The sequence below is a fragment of the Rhinoderma darwinii genome, chromosome 1 (genome assembly GCF_050947455.1).
Source record: "Rhinoderma darwinii isolate aRhiDar2 chromosome 1, aRhiDar2.hap1, whole genome shotgun sequence".
NCBI lineage: Eukaryota > Metazoa > Chordata > Amphibia > Anura > Rhinodermatidae > Rhinoderma > Rhinoderma darwinii.
The window spans coordinates 416,763,013-416,777,685 of record NC_134687.1 but is presented as its reverse complement, the minus strand read 5'-3'; the positions used below and the strand labels follow the sequence as shown (position 1 = coordinate 416,777,685).

Sequence of the window (14,673 nt, the reverse complement as noted above, 5' to 3'; positions counted from 1 at the left end):
GCTGACAAAGTTGTTGCTGAACGGCTTGTGTTTTGGTTAAGGGTATGTTCACACGCAGTAGCAAAATACGTGTGAAATTACGGAGCTGTTTTCAGGCAAAAACAGCTCCTGAATTTCAGACGTTTTTTGCAAGTACTCGCGTTTTTCACGCCGTCTTTTACGGACGTTATTGGTGCTGTTTTTCAATGGAGTCAGTGAAAAACGGCTCCAAAAAAGTCCCGAGAAGTGACACGCACTTCTTTGACGCGGGCGTATTTTTACGTGCCGTCTTTTGACAGCGACGTGTAAAATTACTCCTCGTGGGAACAGAACATCGTAAAACCCATTGCAAGCTATGGGCAGATGTATTTGAGCCGGTTTTTCAGGCGTAATACGCTCGAATAGGTCGTGTGAACATATCCTAAGGCTGGATTCACACGAGCATGTTCGGTCCGTAAAGGACGGAACGTATTTCGGCCACAAGTCCCGGACCGAACACACTGCAGGGAGCCGGGCTCCTAGCATCATACTTATGTACGATGCTAGGAGTCCCTGCCTCTCCGTGGAACTACTGTCCCGTACTGAAAACATGATTACAGTACGGGACAGTTGTCCTGCAGAGAGGCAGGGACTCCTAGCATCGTACATAACTATGATGCTAGGAGCCCGGCTCCCTGCACTGTGTTCAGTCCAGGACTTGTGGCCGAAATACGTTCCGTCCTTTACGGACCGAACATGCTCGTGTGAATCCAGCCTAACAGTTCTGCAATGAGCTATATATACGCCTAACAAAACACGGGTGAAAACTATGTCCATCAATTATTTCCTTTAAAAACGCAACACTACAGAGCATTAGAGAGACAAAAAACGCATGCAGTTGACCGCATGCCGTTTTCAACCTCAACAACGACGCACTGTGTGGCCTTACGCTTACACTGACAGGTAGTAATGTTTTGGTATACTGTGTATACCGAAGCATTATAGAAGCGATCACCAAATCGCATAGTGAAATCCCCTAGTGGGACTAAAAAAAAAGTGGTTTTATTTTGTAACAGCATAAAAAAAAAAGTGACATACATATCTATTATCACTGCAATCATAATGACCCGTACAATAAAGGCAACACGTTATTTAAACCACAGGGTAAATGGTGGAAAGGCTTTTTTTTTTTTCACACCCCAATTATTTTTTTTATAAAACTTCAATTAAAAACAAGTCCTATGTACCCTCAAATGGTACCAATGAAAACAACATCATCTCCCAAAAAACAAGCCCTCATAAGGTTCCATTAACAGAAAAATAAAAAGTTATTGTTTAGAGTTTTTATTGTGCAAATGTAGAAAAACATAAAATAGCCTATACGTATTTGGTATAGCCATAATCGTACGGATCCATAGAATAAAGGTAACACGTTATGTACGCAGTATGGTGGACATCTAAATTTAAAACCCACAATTATGCCATTGAAAAATACAACTCATCCCCCCAAAAAAAACAGTCCTCTTACATCTAGCTTGACAGAAAGGAAAAAAATAAATAAAAAAAAAAAACCTAAAAAAACTTAGCCATCTGAATGCATGTATTATCAAATTTGCACCACATTTCTGGCGTTGAAAAGTTGCAAATTATGGCACACGCCACTTTCGTGCAATAACTTGCCACTTCTTGCTGAAAAGGGGGTGGAATTGATCAGGAGGCGGTAGGGACACCATCGATCCAATAGAATTGCTTATAGCAAGTGTAGGTTTCAATTGCTGACACACAGACAGCCAAAGATGCGCCAAATTTATTAAGTGGTGTGCCTCTTAATAAATTTGGCGCATCTTACTCTAACGTATTTTTGTTTTAGACAGGCATATGAAGCGTCTGTCTAATGAAATCTCCCCCAAAAACTTTTTTTGTGGGAAGGGAGAATGCCTGATCTCCTGAGACACATAGATGAATTATTTATATATTTTTCAGTTTTGATTAAAATGATGAGAAAGGGATTAAATGAAAGAAGGATATAAGTAGGAGGAATTGCTGGGAATTTTTTTGTGTGTGTGTGTGTGTGTGTGTGTGTGTGTGTGTGTGTGTGTGTTTTCTTCATTTAGTGTTATCTGCAAACTTTTGGGGGGCTTTTTTTTTTTTTAATTCTACAAAATGTATGGATAAAAAAACCACAGTTGTAAAAATAGAGTTTACTTTTCGAGATGCAGCTTCTATGCATTCACTATACATAGAAGCTGCATCTTGGTGCTTTCAGGTGCATCGGTCAGAGAACTGCAGAGCCTGCTTGGCTTTCAGATCATATCGGAGTTTTCACATTTAAATGAATAAGGAAAGCCACAGGATTAAAAAAAACTACATGAAAAATGTATTACACATTTTAACATGTGGTACCGCAATGCAATTTTACATAGAAGCAGCTCTAGAAACATTTTCCTACAACAGTTTCTTTTAAAAAAAAAAAAAAAAAAAAAAAAAAAGGGGGGGGGGGGGTGTTCTCCAGGACTTTAACCCCTTAGGGGGGAGTTCACACTGACTTTTTTGGCAAGTTTTTTGACGCGGAAACCACTCCACAGAATGTGCCAAAAAACGGCCCAAAATGCCTCCCATTGATTTCAATGGGAGGCAGAGGCATTTTTTTTCCCGAGAGCAGAAAAACCGGCTCGCGGGAAAAAGGGACATGCCCCATCTTACGCCTCTGACCTCCCATTGACATCAATTGGAAGCAGAGAAAGCATATTTCGCTGCGTTTTATGCCCGCGGCGCTCAATGGCCGCAGGCGAAAAACGGCGTGCAGGCAGAGGAAAATCTGCCTCAAAACTCCAAACGGAATTTTGAAGCACATTTTCCGCCTGCAAAAAACTCAGTGTGAACCCAGCCTTAAAGGTCCAAGCCATTTTTTGATTTTTCATTTTCGCTTTTCCACTTTCCAAGAGACATAACGTCTTTATTTTTTCGTCAATAGAGTGGTGTGAGGGCTTATCTTTTGCGGGAGGGAGGAGTTGTACTGTAACGTCCGTGGTCGCTGACCACGAATTCCTTCTATCCAGTCGACGCCCTTCCCTCCAGAGATGTCTGCACATTACGGCCGTCCTGTTCCAGTGACCACCAGGGTGCGCTCGTGAGCTCAGTCCAGACTCAAGAAGCCAGAGCGCATGCGTGTGGGAGATTGAGCCGATTGCTCCCAGAGCACCCTGGGCTATAAGAAGGTCTCAGACCCTTCCTCCCACGCCTGAGCGTTGTTGTCGTATCCGAAGTTTGTCTTGAAAATGGTCCCCTAGTGTTTCCTGCTCCCAGTGTATCCTGTTCCTGTATCCTGATCTAGTGCAGTGTCGAGTTGTTGCCGTGCTGTATACCACGCCTGTCCTGCTACTCCACGCCTGACGTCTACCTGCTGCCTAGTCCCAGCCAAGCCTGCCTTGCTACTGTCCGAGCTGCCACAGGTACCCTATATGAACTATGGGCTCTGACCTGCACCCTGTTGGCCAGCTGCCATAGCGCCAAGGCGGTACGGCTCTATGGGTCCACGAACCCTACGTGACATGTAGTATTTATTGGTAGCATTTAAAGGATCATATAATGTACTCGGAAGCTGAAAAAAAATTATCTGCCGGCTGAAATTGGAAAAAAAAAAACTGCGATTCCTCCATTTATATTTTGGGATCCGTTTTTACGTCTTTCACCGTGTGGTAAAAAAAACTTAACTTTTTATTCTGTGGCTCAATACGATTACGGTGATCTCAAATCTATATAGATGTTTTTATATTTTACTACTTTTAAAAAACCAAAACTTTGTTAAAAAAAAAAAAGTTTGGTTTCACCACATTCTGAGAGCCATAACTTTTTTTTCTTTTTCCGTGCATTGAGCGGTGTGGGGGCTTATTTTTTGTGGGACGAGCTGTAGTTTTTATTGGCACATACGACTTTTTAATCAACAATTTTTATTTTTTTTGGCGTTCACCGTGCGCGTTAAATAACGCTATATTGTAATAGTTCAGACTTTTACGGACACAGCAATACCAATTTTGTTTACTTTTATTTTTTACATTACTTGAGGAATGGTCTTTTGAACTTTTTATTTTTTTTGCACTACTAAAAACTTTATTTTACACATTCTATTAGCCCCCCTAGGGGACTTGAACCACCGACCGTTTGATCGCTAGTACAATATACTGCAATAATAATGTATTGCAGTATATCGTAATTTTTACAGACATCTGTTAAGCCGTGCCACCAGCTGGGCTTAAGAGGCAGAGTGAAGGTAGCCCTGGGGGCCTTCATTAGGCCCCTGGGCTGCCATAACAACCATCAACCCCCGATCTCGTTGCGGGGGGGGCGATTAGCTGTCAGAGGGGGCCGCCCCCCTCTTTTCAACGCCTCAGATGCTGCGATCGCGATTGACTACAGCATTTGAGGGGTTAAACAGCCAGGAACAGCGCGATTGCTGTTCCCGGCTGTCAGCCAACTCCCGCAGCATATGGAGCGTGGTCAGCGCGTGAGAGCGCTCCAAACATCACCCCCAGCACCATGACGTACCGGTGCGTCAAGGGTTCAAACACAGCCGAGCATGGTTGTTTACTCCCCAGCTGCACAATCTATTCGCCACATTCCCCTCCATTAGGAATTCTGCATTCAGCGCATCAGAAACAGTACTTTGCTCCACCAAGTGAGGGCATGTTCACACGCTTCACAAAAAACGTCTATAAAACACGGAGCTGTTTACAAGGGAAAACAGCCTCTGATTTTCAGCATCAAGCGTTTTTTATGGCCGTTTTAGCTGTTTTTCTATTGACCCAATGAAAGACTGCTCCAAAAACGGCGCAAGAAGTGACATGCAGTTCTTTTTTACAGGGCGTTTTTTTACGTGCCGTTTTTACAAACTGCGCGTAAAAAAACCTCCGTTTTTCCCATTGAAATTAATGGGCAAATGTTTGGAGGCGTTCACGGCCGGAAAAACGGCATGTGAACATACCCTCAGACTACATGCGGCTGTATTAAAGCTCTGTGCATGATCCTTATTTTTACGGAATGATGGAATCAGATCTCGTCCTATGACGAAAGGCTTTTTCCCAAAGCTAAATATATAGTTCATGCATGGAACCATCGGCGGTCTGCACAGAACCTAATGTAGATAATTCAAGGAGCCACCAATACTGTAGGCAGTGTGGGCACCAACAATAGGAGTAGAAACAGAAGCGACACTTAATTTAAAGATCTCAAGAAAGAAGACTCTCCATTGATGTGTAGACTCTACAGTGTTTCATAATCGATTATATTTCATTATCTATCAAAAAGTTCAGCGTTATCAGAACTTTACAGCTTCACTATAGCTAGAGAGGAGGTAAGGGTGTGAATTGTAGATTATCTTTTAAGGTTTATGGTTACGTAGATAAGTATAACTAATAAGCCATGCAATCATTTGTTACTCCCAGAAAACCTGATGCACTTGTAAAGCCAGACATAGGACTTACACCTTTCATTGGCCCTTGGGCTGTCCACACACATTAGATGTACGTACGTTGAACGAACCGGCCGACCATCTAATGTTGATAGTGGTATCCCGACTCTCCCCCAAGGGCAGATGTCGGGGGAGAAAAGGGTCAGGCATGTTGAATTTAAACATGCCCGATCCTGGCAGCGGCTTTCTCCCTTCTCCCCATTGAAAATACATGGACGGTCAGTCGAGCACACGTGCAGCAGATTTTCACGCCGCATTTCATTCATTGCAATCCAATGAGTGAAATCAGCGACTGTATGCAGAACAAAATCCACAGGTAACACATGCATTTCGCCTCCGATTTTCAGACTGGTTCACCAGCAAAACATTTACGTAATATGTGAACCTGGCCTTAGTACTTAACGGCTCACAACAAAAGGCGTGATTCTCGACCTAATCATCCGATTAGGCCTTATTCCGACAGCCGCGTTCGGTCCGACGGATACGGTCTGTACGTCGGCCATATTTCCAGGACCGACCACAGTTTAGGGAGCCGGGCTCCTAGCATCATAGTTATCTATAATGCTAGGAGTCTCTGACTCCCCTTGGGAATACTGTCCCATACTAAAAACATGATTACAGTACGGGACAGTATTCCCGCGGGGACACAGGGACTCCTAGCATCGTACATAACTATGATGCTAGGAGCCCAGCTCCCTGAAGTGTTCGGTTCGGGAAACGCAGCCGACATACGGTCCGTATATCACTGACTGAACACGTCTGACTGAATAAGGCCTTCGACTGAAATATTGAACAGTTTATGCCCAGGATAGTCCAGTTTTGCCCAAAGTATATATCCTAGGACCTATGGCAGTTTTAGGTATTAGAAGGTCGGCATAAACAAAATGTATCAAAAGCTTATTCTTTACTTTTACTGGCAATTTATTATCACATGTGCAAGAAAAACAAACTATAGGGGACAAAAATATCTATCTGGAAGTTTTAAGATGAAAAACGGCCACATATTAATAAATCAGATCCACCGTCAGAGCATAAAAAGGTTTTTTATTTTTATGCAGCCATTTTTCTTTTCCATTACAGCGAGCATTTTTCTTTAGATGCTGCCACTTTTGCATTAGTTTGGCAGCAACAGATATACTGATAAAGTGGCACAGAGTGACAATTTGTAGGAAGTTGTTGGGAAGCGAATGAAAGACAACAAATATGGAGGCAGATCTTGTTGTCAATAACGAATATACCATCAAGTGTCAGATAGAAATGTTCACGGCAAAGTAACATGTGTTGGAACATACCTACATTTTCCTCTGTTTCGGAGATGTCCATAATTCAGCTGCTAGTGATGAGCCGGACACAGGGACTCTCTTATGGGTGTTCATGCCAACACACTATATGGACAAAAGTATTGGGACACACCTCTTAATCATTAGTCAGTCCCATAGTTATAGTTGTATAAAACCAAGCACCTCTTCATGCAGTCGCCTTTATAAACATTTTTGAAAGAATGGGACGTACTAAAGAGCTCACCGAATGCCAGCGTGGTACTGTAATAGGATGCTCGTGAAACTTCTTCCCTCCTAGATATTGCACAATAAACTGTAGTATTAGTGCAAAGTGGAAGCGTTTAGGAACCACAGCAACTCAGCCACGAAGTGGCAGACCACGTACAGTTACAGAGCGGGTCACCGAGTGCTGAGGCGCATAGTGTAGAAGAGTCGCCAATGCTCTGCTGACTCAATAACTGAAGAGTGCCAAACCTCTTCTGGCATTAACATCTGACCAAAAACAATGTCCCGGGAGCTTCATGGCATGGGTTTCCATGGAAGCCTTACATCACCAAGCCTCGGATGGAGTGGTGTGAAGCACGTCACCACTGGACTCTGGAGCAGTAGAACGCTTCTCTGTCTGCCAGTCTGATGGACAAGTCTGGGCTTGGTAAATGCCAGGAGATCGTTACCTGCCTGACTGCATTGTGCCAACCGTAAATTTTAGTAGAGGAGGTATAGTGCTATGGGGTTGTTTTTCAGGGGTTGGCTTAGGCCCCTTAGTTCCAGTGAAGGTAAATCTCAATGCTTCAGCATACCAAGACATTTTAGACAATTGTACATTTCCAACTTTGTGGGAACAGTTTGAGGAAGGCCCTTTTCTGTACCATCATGACTGTGCCCCAGTTCACAAAGCAAAGTCCATAAAGGCATGGTTGGGTAAGTTTAGGGTGGGAGAACCTGACCGGTACACACAGTCTTGACCTCAACCCCGTCGAACACCTTTGGGATGAACTAGAACAGAGATTGTGAGTCAGGCCCTCTCATCCAACATCAGTATCTGACCTCACAAATGCTCTTCTGAATAAAAAATTCCCACGGACACAGGCCCCATGCACACGTCCGTAGCTTTTATCCACAATTACGGACACAATCATTTCTATGGGCCACGGACACCTTCCCGTATATTTACGAGTGATTGTCCGGGCCGTAGAGATGAGCCACAAAAATAGAACATGTTCTATTTTTTGCATTTACGGACCGTGGTCTTATACTTATTACGGATGACACTCTGCGGCCCTTCCGTGCAGTATTTACTGGACGTGTGCATGGGGCCACACTCCAAAATCTTGTAGAAAGCCTTCCCAGAGGAGTGGAAGCTTTTTTTGGCTGCAAAGTGGGGACCAACTCCATATTAATAGCTATGGATTTCGAATGGGATGTCATAAAAGCTCCTGTAGGTGTAATGTGTAGGTGTCCCAATACTTTAATCCATAAAACGTCTATAGCAAGCCACTTTGGATATCATTTACACACAGCATATGATACGGCATGACACACGTGATAGGGCATATTTATTAATACTGGCATACCACAAGCCTTGGCACTTTTTTTTTAGGGCACTTAAAGAGGCCCTGTCACCACATTATAAGTGAATAGGAGCAGAGTTGCAGTACGGCCGCTACGCGGTGTACGGAGCCATCTGCTTCCGACACTGGCCACTGCATAACATCTGGGGCCCGGAGGCAGCCGGCACAGCGGATCGGTGCAGGGTCCGGCTGTTGGGACCCCACTAATCATATAATGATGACCTATCCTGTAGATCGGTCATCAGTATGAAAAATCATCCAGTCAACGAACAACCCCTTTAAATAAGTTATACGTTCTACCCAAAAAAGTTTTCCTGGATTTCTTTACTAAAAGATTTGTACTGTATATAAAAATAAATAAGATTGTAAACTCCACTGGGGACGGCCATTCTGTACAGCTCTGCGATCTATTAGTGCTAGAAAAACCAGGCACAACAACATCTCGGAGACTGTTTGTTAAAGGGAGTTCAGAAATATGTGCAGCATCTCATTGACAGAAGCCGGACCTGTCATAGAAGACTATTTATAGCAGTCAGGTGACCCAGTCAATCGGCAATATTAATAATGTATACGTCGATATATGAGGTCGATACTATACATTACATTCCGGCTTGCACGCAGTTGGTTCCAATGCCGGTAAGCTTCTCTGCGGAGAGCGTGCCATACAATAAATGATGGATGAGCCCAGGCCTCTGGTCTATATATACACATCACTTCTGTAAACATGTGGTCAACGACACTATATACACTGCTATTTGTATAAGCGGAGACGTTACATGCCAGAGACGTCCATGTTTCCGTGGTTACTAATTAGCAGTTAGGCCTGTTACCCAGACTCACAAACACTGCTGTCTTCTTGTTGCGGGCCAGGGGCCATGTTTAAGGTGAGCGAGCCTTCCATGAACACAGGCCGTCTATGTTCTAACCCCCGGTGAACGCCAGCCGCTGTGAAGATTGATAGATAAACGGGTGTGCTCTATTGTAGTGACCTAAATATGTCACAGCCAAGAAACCAAACACAGCCTGGACTTCATAGCAACACCGCAATGCCCAGTATACAGTGCCAGGCAGATAAACGTAGGTCCCGTCACCTCCTTACATTTCTGATAAGCCAATCTACATCTACCTGGTGTATAAAAACTAATGCAAGTAAAAGTGGAGCAGTTGCCCTTAGCAACCAACCAGATTCCAGCGGTCACTTTTCCTGGGTTAAAAAAAAATGAAAGCAGTGATCTGATTGGTTGCTAGGAGAATCCAGTCTCCTTTTAGCCTGCACTAGTCCAGGAGCACAATATTGAAGGAGTCACGTAAAGAAACGTCACATGTAAAGCTGTAGGGTAGAAGACCTATAGTTGTATATGTGCCTCCAGAATGACGCACATATCATATACATACTGTATGGCGTATACACACTAGTCACACACAAGCCTCCCTGCTGCAGAGTTTACACGGGTCTCTCTCTGCATTGCTCCTCTCCCCCCACACCCACTGCACAACTTTATACCCGTGGCAGTGCCCTGTGCCAGCACTCAAATCCTTTCACATCCCCCCTCCCCATATTCTCTAGGTGGCCTCCTATATCCTCTCTCCTCCTTTATTCCAGCTCACCCTCAATTTCTGCCAGAACCCCTCCGGGTGGAACTCGTGCAGGAAGGGGTTAAAAGGGGTGCCCTCCTCCTCGCCGTCCTCCACTTTGTCCCTGGGCACCACATCATCGTCCATGCTCACGGCTGCTCGGATGGGAGCAGGACAGCTGTACTAGCCTGGGCCCGGGTAGGAACGGCTCATAGGATGTGGGAGGAGCTTCATCTTCCGCCTTTTTCCCTGCCTTTAACCCTCTCGCTGCTGGTGCCCGCACACTGCGCCGTGATTCTTGTCATGTGCGGGAGTTGATCACCTTCAGGGCTGAGCAGACAAGATGAACCCGTTCTGCTGCTGGAGAACGCCCCTTTATTCATGAATTTCTCTTTATGTGCATGTATATAACTGATGCCAAGTCACTGCCCTGTGGGGGAGGGGTGGTGACAACTGCCCTCAGCACATTTACTGGCTGCCATGAATCCAGAACATTCATGGAAACCTACAGCTGGCTCCATTTCTTCATGGTACCCACAACTATTAACCCCTCACTGTGTGACTTTCATATGACTCACGTTGCTCAACTTTTTTCTCATTCCTGGAGGATATAGCTATGAGGGCTGTGCACCATTTAGGCCAGGATCACTCTCGACGTTTTTGGTTCAATATTTTTTAGCCAAAGCCAGAAGTGGCTCAAAAAGGAAGGAAACGTATAAAGAAAAGACTGATGCATTTCCTTTATTTTGTGTCCAATTCTGTGTTTGGCTTAAAAAATACTGGCACAAACATTGCATCAAAACTGTGTGTGTGACCCCGGCCTAATAAAGTTCATAGGTCGCGGAGTAGTGCGGTGGTGGTGCAGTGCGCACATTGCAGTTCTCCACCGCGTTATGCAGCGTACAAGCTGAGGCCAATGCAAGCGCACGACGTCCCCCGCTACTACAACGGTCACTTTGCCAGTTTCCTTACATGCATTACATCGAACATTCGTGCATAGAGCGGTTTAGGGGTTAGTGATTGGATTCCTGTAATATTTCTGGTCGTCTTAGGTCAGGATCACACACGCAGTATTGTGGCAGCTTTTGGCTTAACTTTTTGAGCCAAAGCCAGAAGTGGATCCAAAAGGAAGGAAAGGATAAAGAAAAGACTGCTGAATCTTTTCTTTTGTGTCCTCTCCTACATTTGGCTCAGAAACCTGACCCGGAAACTGCCACAATCACTGCATCAAAACTGTGTGATCCTGACCTTAGGAGTTATAGCTATGATCTCTGGTTACTTACAGCAATGAAAGGGTTAATGGTGGTATTCATTATCCATGGGGACAGGGGCATAGCTAAAGGCTCATCGACCCCGGTGCAAAAGTCATTCTTGGGGCCCCCCCATCTTCTCATGGCCGACGGCCCGCAGCTTTAAGCTGCATCGCTGGGTCTCCTACGTGACCCAGGTCGAGAGATATAGATATACAGTGAAGGAAATAAGTATTTGATCCCTTGCTGATTTTGTAAGTTTGCCCACTGTCAAAGACATGAACAGTCTAGAATTTTTAGGCTAGGTTAATTTTACCAGTGAGAGATAGATTATAAAAAAAGAAAATCACATAGTCAAAATTATATATATTTATTTGCATTGTGCACAGAGAAATAAGTATTTGATCCCTTTGGCAAACAAGACTTAATACTTGGTGGCAAAACCCTTGTTGGCAAGCACAGCAGTCAGACATTTTTAGTAGTTGATGATGAGGTTTGCACACATGTTAGATGGAATTTTGTCCCACTCCTCTTTGCAGATCATCTGTAAATCATTAAGATTTCGAGGCTGTCACTTGGCAACTCGGATCTTCAGCTCCCTCCATAAGTTTTCGATGGAATTAAGGTCTGGAGACTGGCTAGGCCACTCCATGACCTTAATGTGCTTCTTTTTGAGCCACTTCTTTGTTTCCTTGGCTGTATGTTTCGGGTCATTGTCGTGCTGGAAGACCCAGCCACGAGCCATTTTTAATGTCCTGGTGGAGGGAAGGAGGTTGTCACTCAGGATTTGACGGTACATGGCTCCATCCATTCTCCCATTGATGCGGTGAAGTAGTCCTGTGCCCTTAGCAGAGAAACACCCCCAAAACATAATGTTTCCACCTCCATGCTTGACAGTGGGGACGGTGTTCTTTGGGTCATAGGCAGCATTTCTCTTCCTCCAAACACGGCGAGTTGAGTTAATGCCAAAGAGCTCAATTTTAGTCTCATCTGACCACAGCACCTTCTCCCAATCACTCTCAGAATCATCCAGATGTTCATTTGCAAACTTCAGACGGGCCTGTACATGTGCCTTCTTGAGCAGGGGGACCTTGCGGGCACTGCAGGATTTTAATCCATTACGGCGTAATGTGTTACCAATGGTTTTCTTGGTGACTGTGGTCCCAGCTGCCTTGAGATCATTAACAAGTTCCCCCCGTGTAGTTTTCGGCTGAGCTCTCACCTTCCTCAGGATCAAGGATACCCCACAAGGTGAGATTTTGCATGGAGCTCCAGATCGATGTCGATTGACAGTCATTTTGTATGTCTTCCATTTTCTTACTATTGCACCAACAGTTGTCTCCTTCTCACCCAGCGTCTTACTTATGGTTTTGTAGCCCATTCCAGCCTTGTGCAGGTCTATGATCTTGTCCCTGACATCCTTAGAAAGCTCTTTGGTCTTGCCCATGTTGTAGAGGTTAGAGTCAGACTGATTCATTGAGTCTGTGGACAGGAGTCTTTTATACAGGTGACCATTTAAGACAGCTGTCTTTAATGCAGGCACCAAGTTGATTTGGAGCGTGTAACTGGTCTGGAGGAGGCTGAACTCTTAATGGTTGGTAGGGGATCAAATACTTATTTCTCTGTGCACAATGCAAATAAATCTATATAATTTTGACTATGTGATTTCCTTTTTTTTTTTAATATAATCTATCTCTCACTGGTAAAATTAACTTAGCCTAAAAATTCTAGACTGTTCATGACTTTGACAGTGGGCAAACTTACAAAATCAGCAAGGGATCAAATACTTATTTCCTCCACTGTATATATAGATAGATAAGACAGCATATCTATAGCACTACGACCCTATAGCTTTGGATAGAATTAGATACAGTGGCCCAGCAGACAGTGTCACATATGATAGGATTAGATACAGTATCCCATATGATAGGCTTAGATATAGTGCCCAGATCACTGACATTGCGGCTCCAGTGCTGGACCCAGGAAAGGTAATTATAAAAATTTTTTTGCTTTTTTATGTTGCTAATTTTTTTGTGTGTTTGTGTTTTTTTACAGGTTCGGTTGTTGGATTACGTCGGATTCGAGGACTACTTAGGCTGGATTCACACGAGCATGTTACGTCCGTAAAGGACAGAACGTATTTCGGTCACAAGTCCCGGACCGAACACACTGCAGAGAGCCGGGCTCCTAGCATTATAGTTATGTACGAATCTAGGAGTCCCTGCCTCTCTGTGGAACTACTGTCTCGTACTGTAATCATGTTTTCAGTACATAACTATGATGCTAGGAGCCCGGCTCCCTGCAGTGTGTTCGGTCCGGGACTTGCGGCCGAAATACGTTCCATCCATTACGGACCGAACATGCTCGTGTGAATCCTGCCTTAGATGACAGCGTTTTTTTATTCTCAATCAAATGGTTAACGAGGATTTTGTCGGCTTTTTATTTCAATAAAATATTTTTTCTATGTCCTTGTATTTTTTTAAAACTTTATCACCACCGCCATGAGGAATTTCTGAGCCCCATACAGCCAAGTTGTCTGGGCCCCCCCCCCTCCATTACTGTGGCTGGACAACGGAAAGTGTGTCACTCACGTTTGTACGTTATACGCATTAACTGATTTTGGTGCCGATGTCAATAACAGTGAATGAAACCATGGAGCCGGCAGTGACCGGTTAATGCTCTGGATTTAGATCTATTTATCCAAAACATATCCGACTGTATGGCATACAGTGGGATATGTCGCCCAGGGAATGGTCTAGGGGAAACCATTGAATTCACTGTCCATAAATGGAGAGTGTTGTCAGGAGCTTTCCCAGGGCTGGAGTCCCCGGAGCTTCTACTAGCGCTCTGCCCAGAGACTTTGGCGCTGTTCCTGATGTCCATATACGTAAGTGACATCAGAAGCTTTGCAAAGCCTGAGTCCATAGCCAGAGAGTGGGCAACGCTCTGGCTAGCGATTCCGGCCCTGGAGAATCCCCTGACATCACTTTACATATATGGACAGTGATGTCAGGAGCTTTCCCAGGGACAAAGTCCACGGGTAGAGCACTTGTGATGCTCTGTCTGGTGACTCTGGCATTGGGAAGCTCCTGACGTCACTGTCCACATAGTAATGTCAGGAGCGGTATATGTTTTTTTTGTGGGATCTCTCAGGATGGAATAACAAAGTCTACTACGCTATTCCGTCTTTCAAAAATAAGGTATACCGACGTCTACCAGCCCGACGGAGGCTCAAAGGACATAATGGAGCCCTGTAAATTTTTGTTTGTTTATAGTGTATGTTCGGAGATTTTCTCTACGATAAACGTAGTGCAATAGCACGATGTGAAGGGGGCGTTAAGGGAGGGGGAAGCACTTGCGAGGATATAAGGAGCACTAACTTTCTTACTCTGCCATTAAAGTCAAATATGTTTTTACGCAGCAAAAATCTGAGGCTTCCCTTGGATTTCTGCCGCAGATGTGCCACAAGCGTGTAACATATCCGCACGAGAACTAGTCCTATGGTCATTCAAAGGTGCTTATCCTCGCAAAATAAGTTGCATGCAACTTATTGCTGTGCTGGATTTTTTTTT

General features: G+C 44.4%; 1 protein-coding gene across 1 annotated transcript in view; it reads right to left on the bottom strand.

Moving 5' to 3' along the window:
* The window catches only part of LPCAT4 (lysophosphatidylcholine acyltransferase 4), a 40,425-nt gene extending 30,244 nt beyond the window's left edge, over positions 1 to 10,181 (bottom strand). Inside the window, exon 1 of the mRNA XM_075829011.1 lies at positions 9,885 to 10,181. Coding sequence (XP_075685126.1) covers positions 9,885 to 9,998 — 114 coding nt within the window. The 5' untranslated portion in view covers positions 9,999 to 10,181. The remainder of the gene's footprint in view (positions 1 to 9,884) is intronic.
* Positions 10,182 to 14,673: the final 4,492 nt, after the last annotated feature.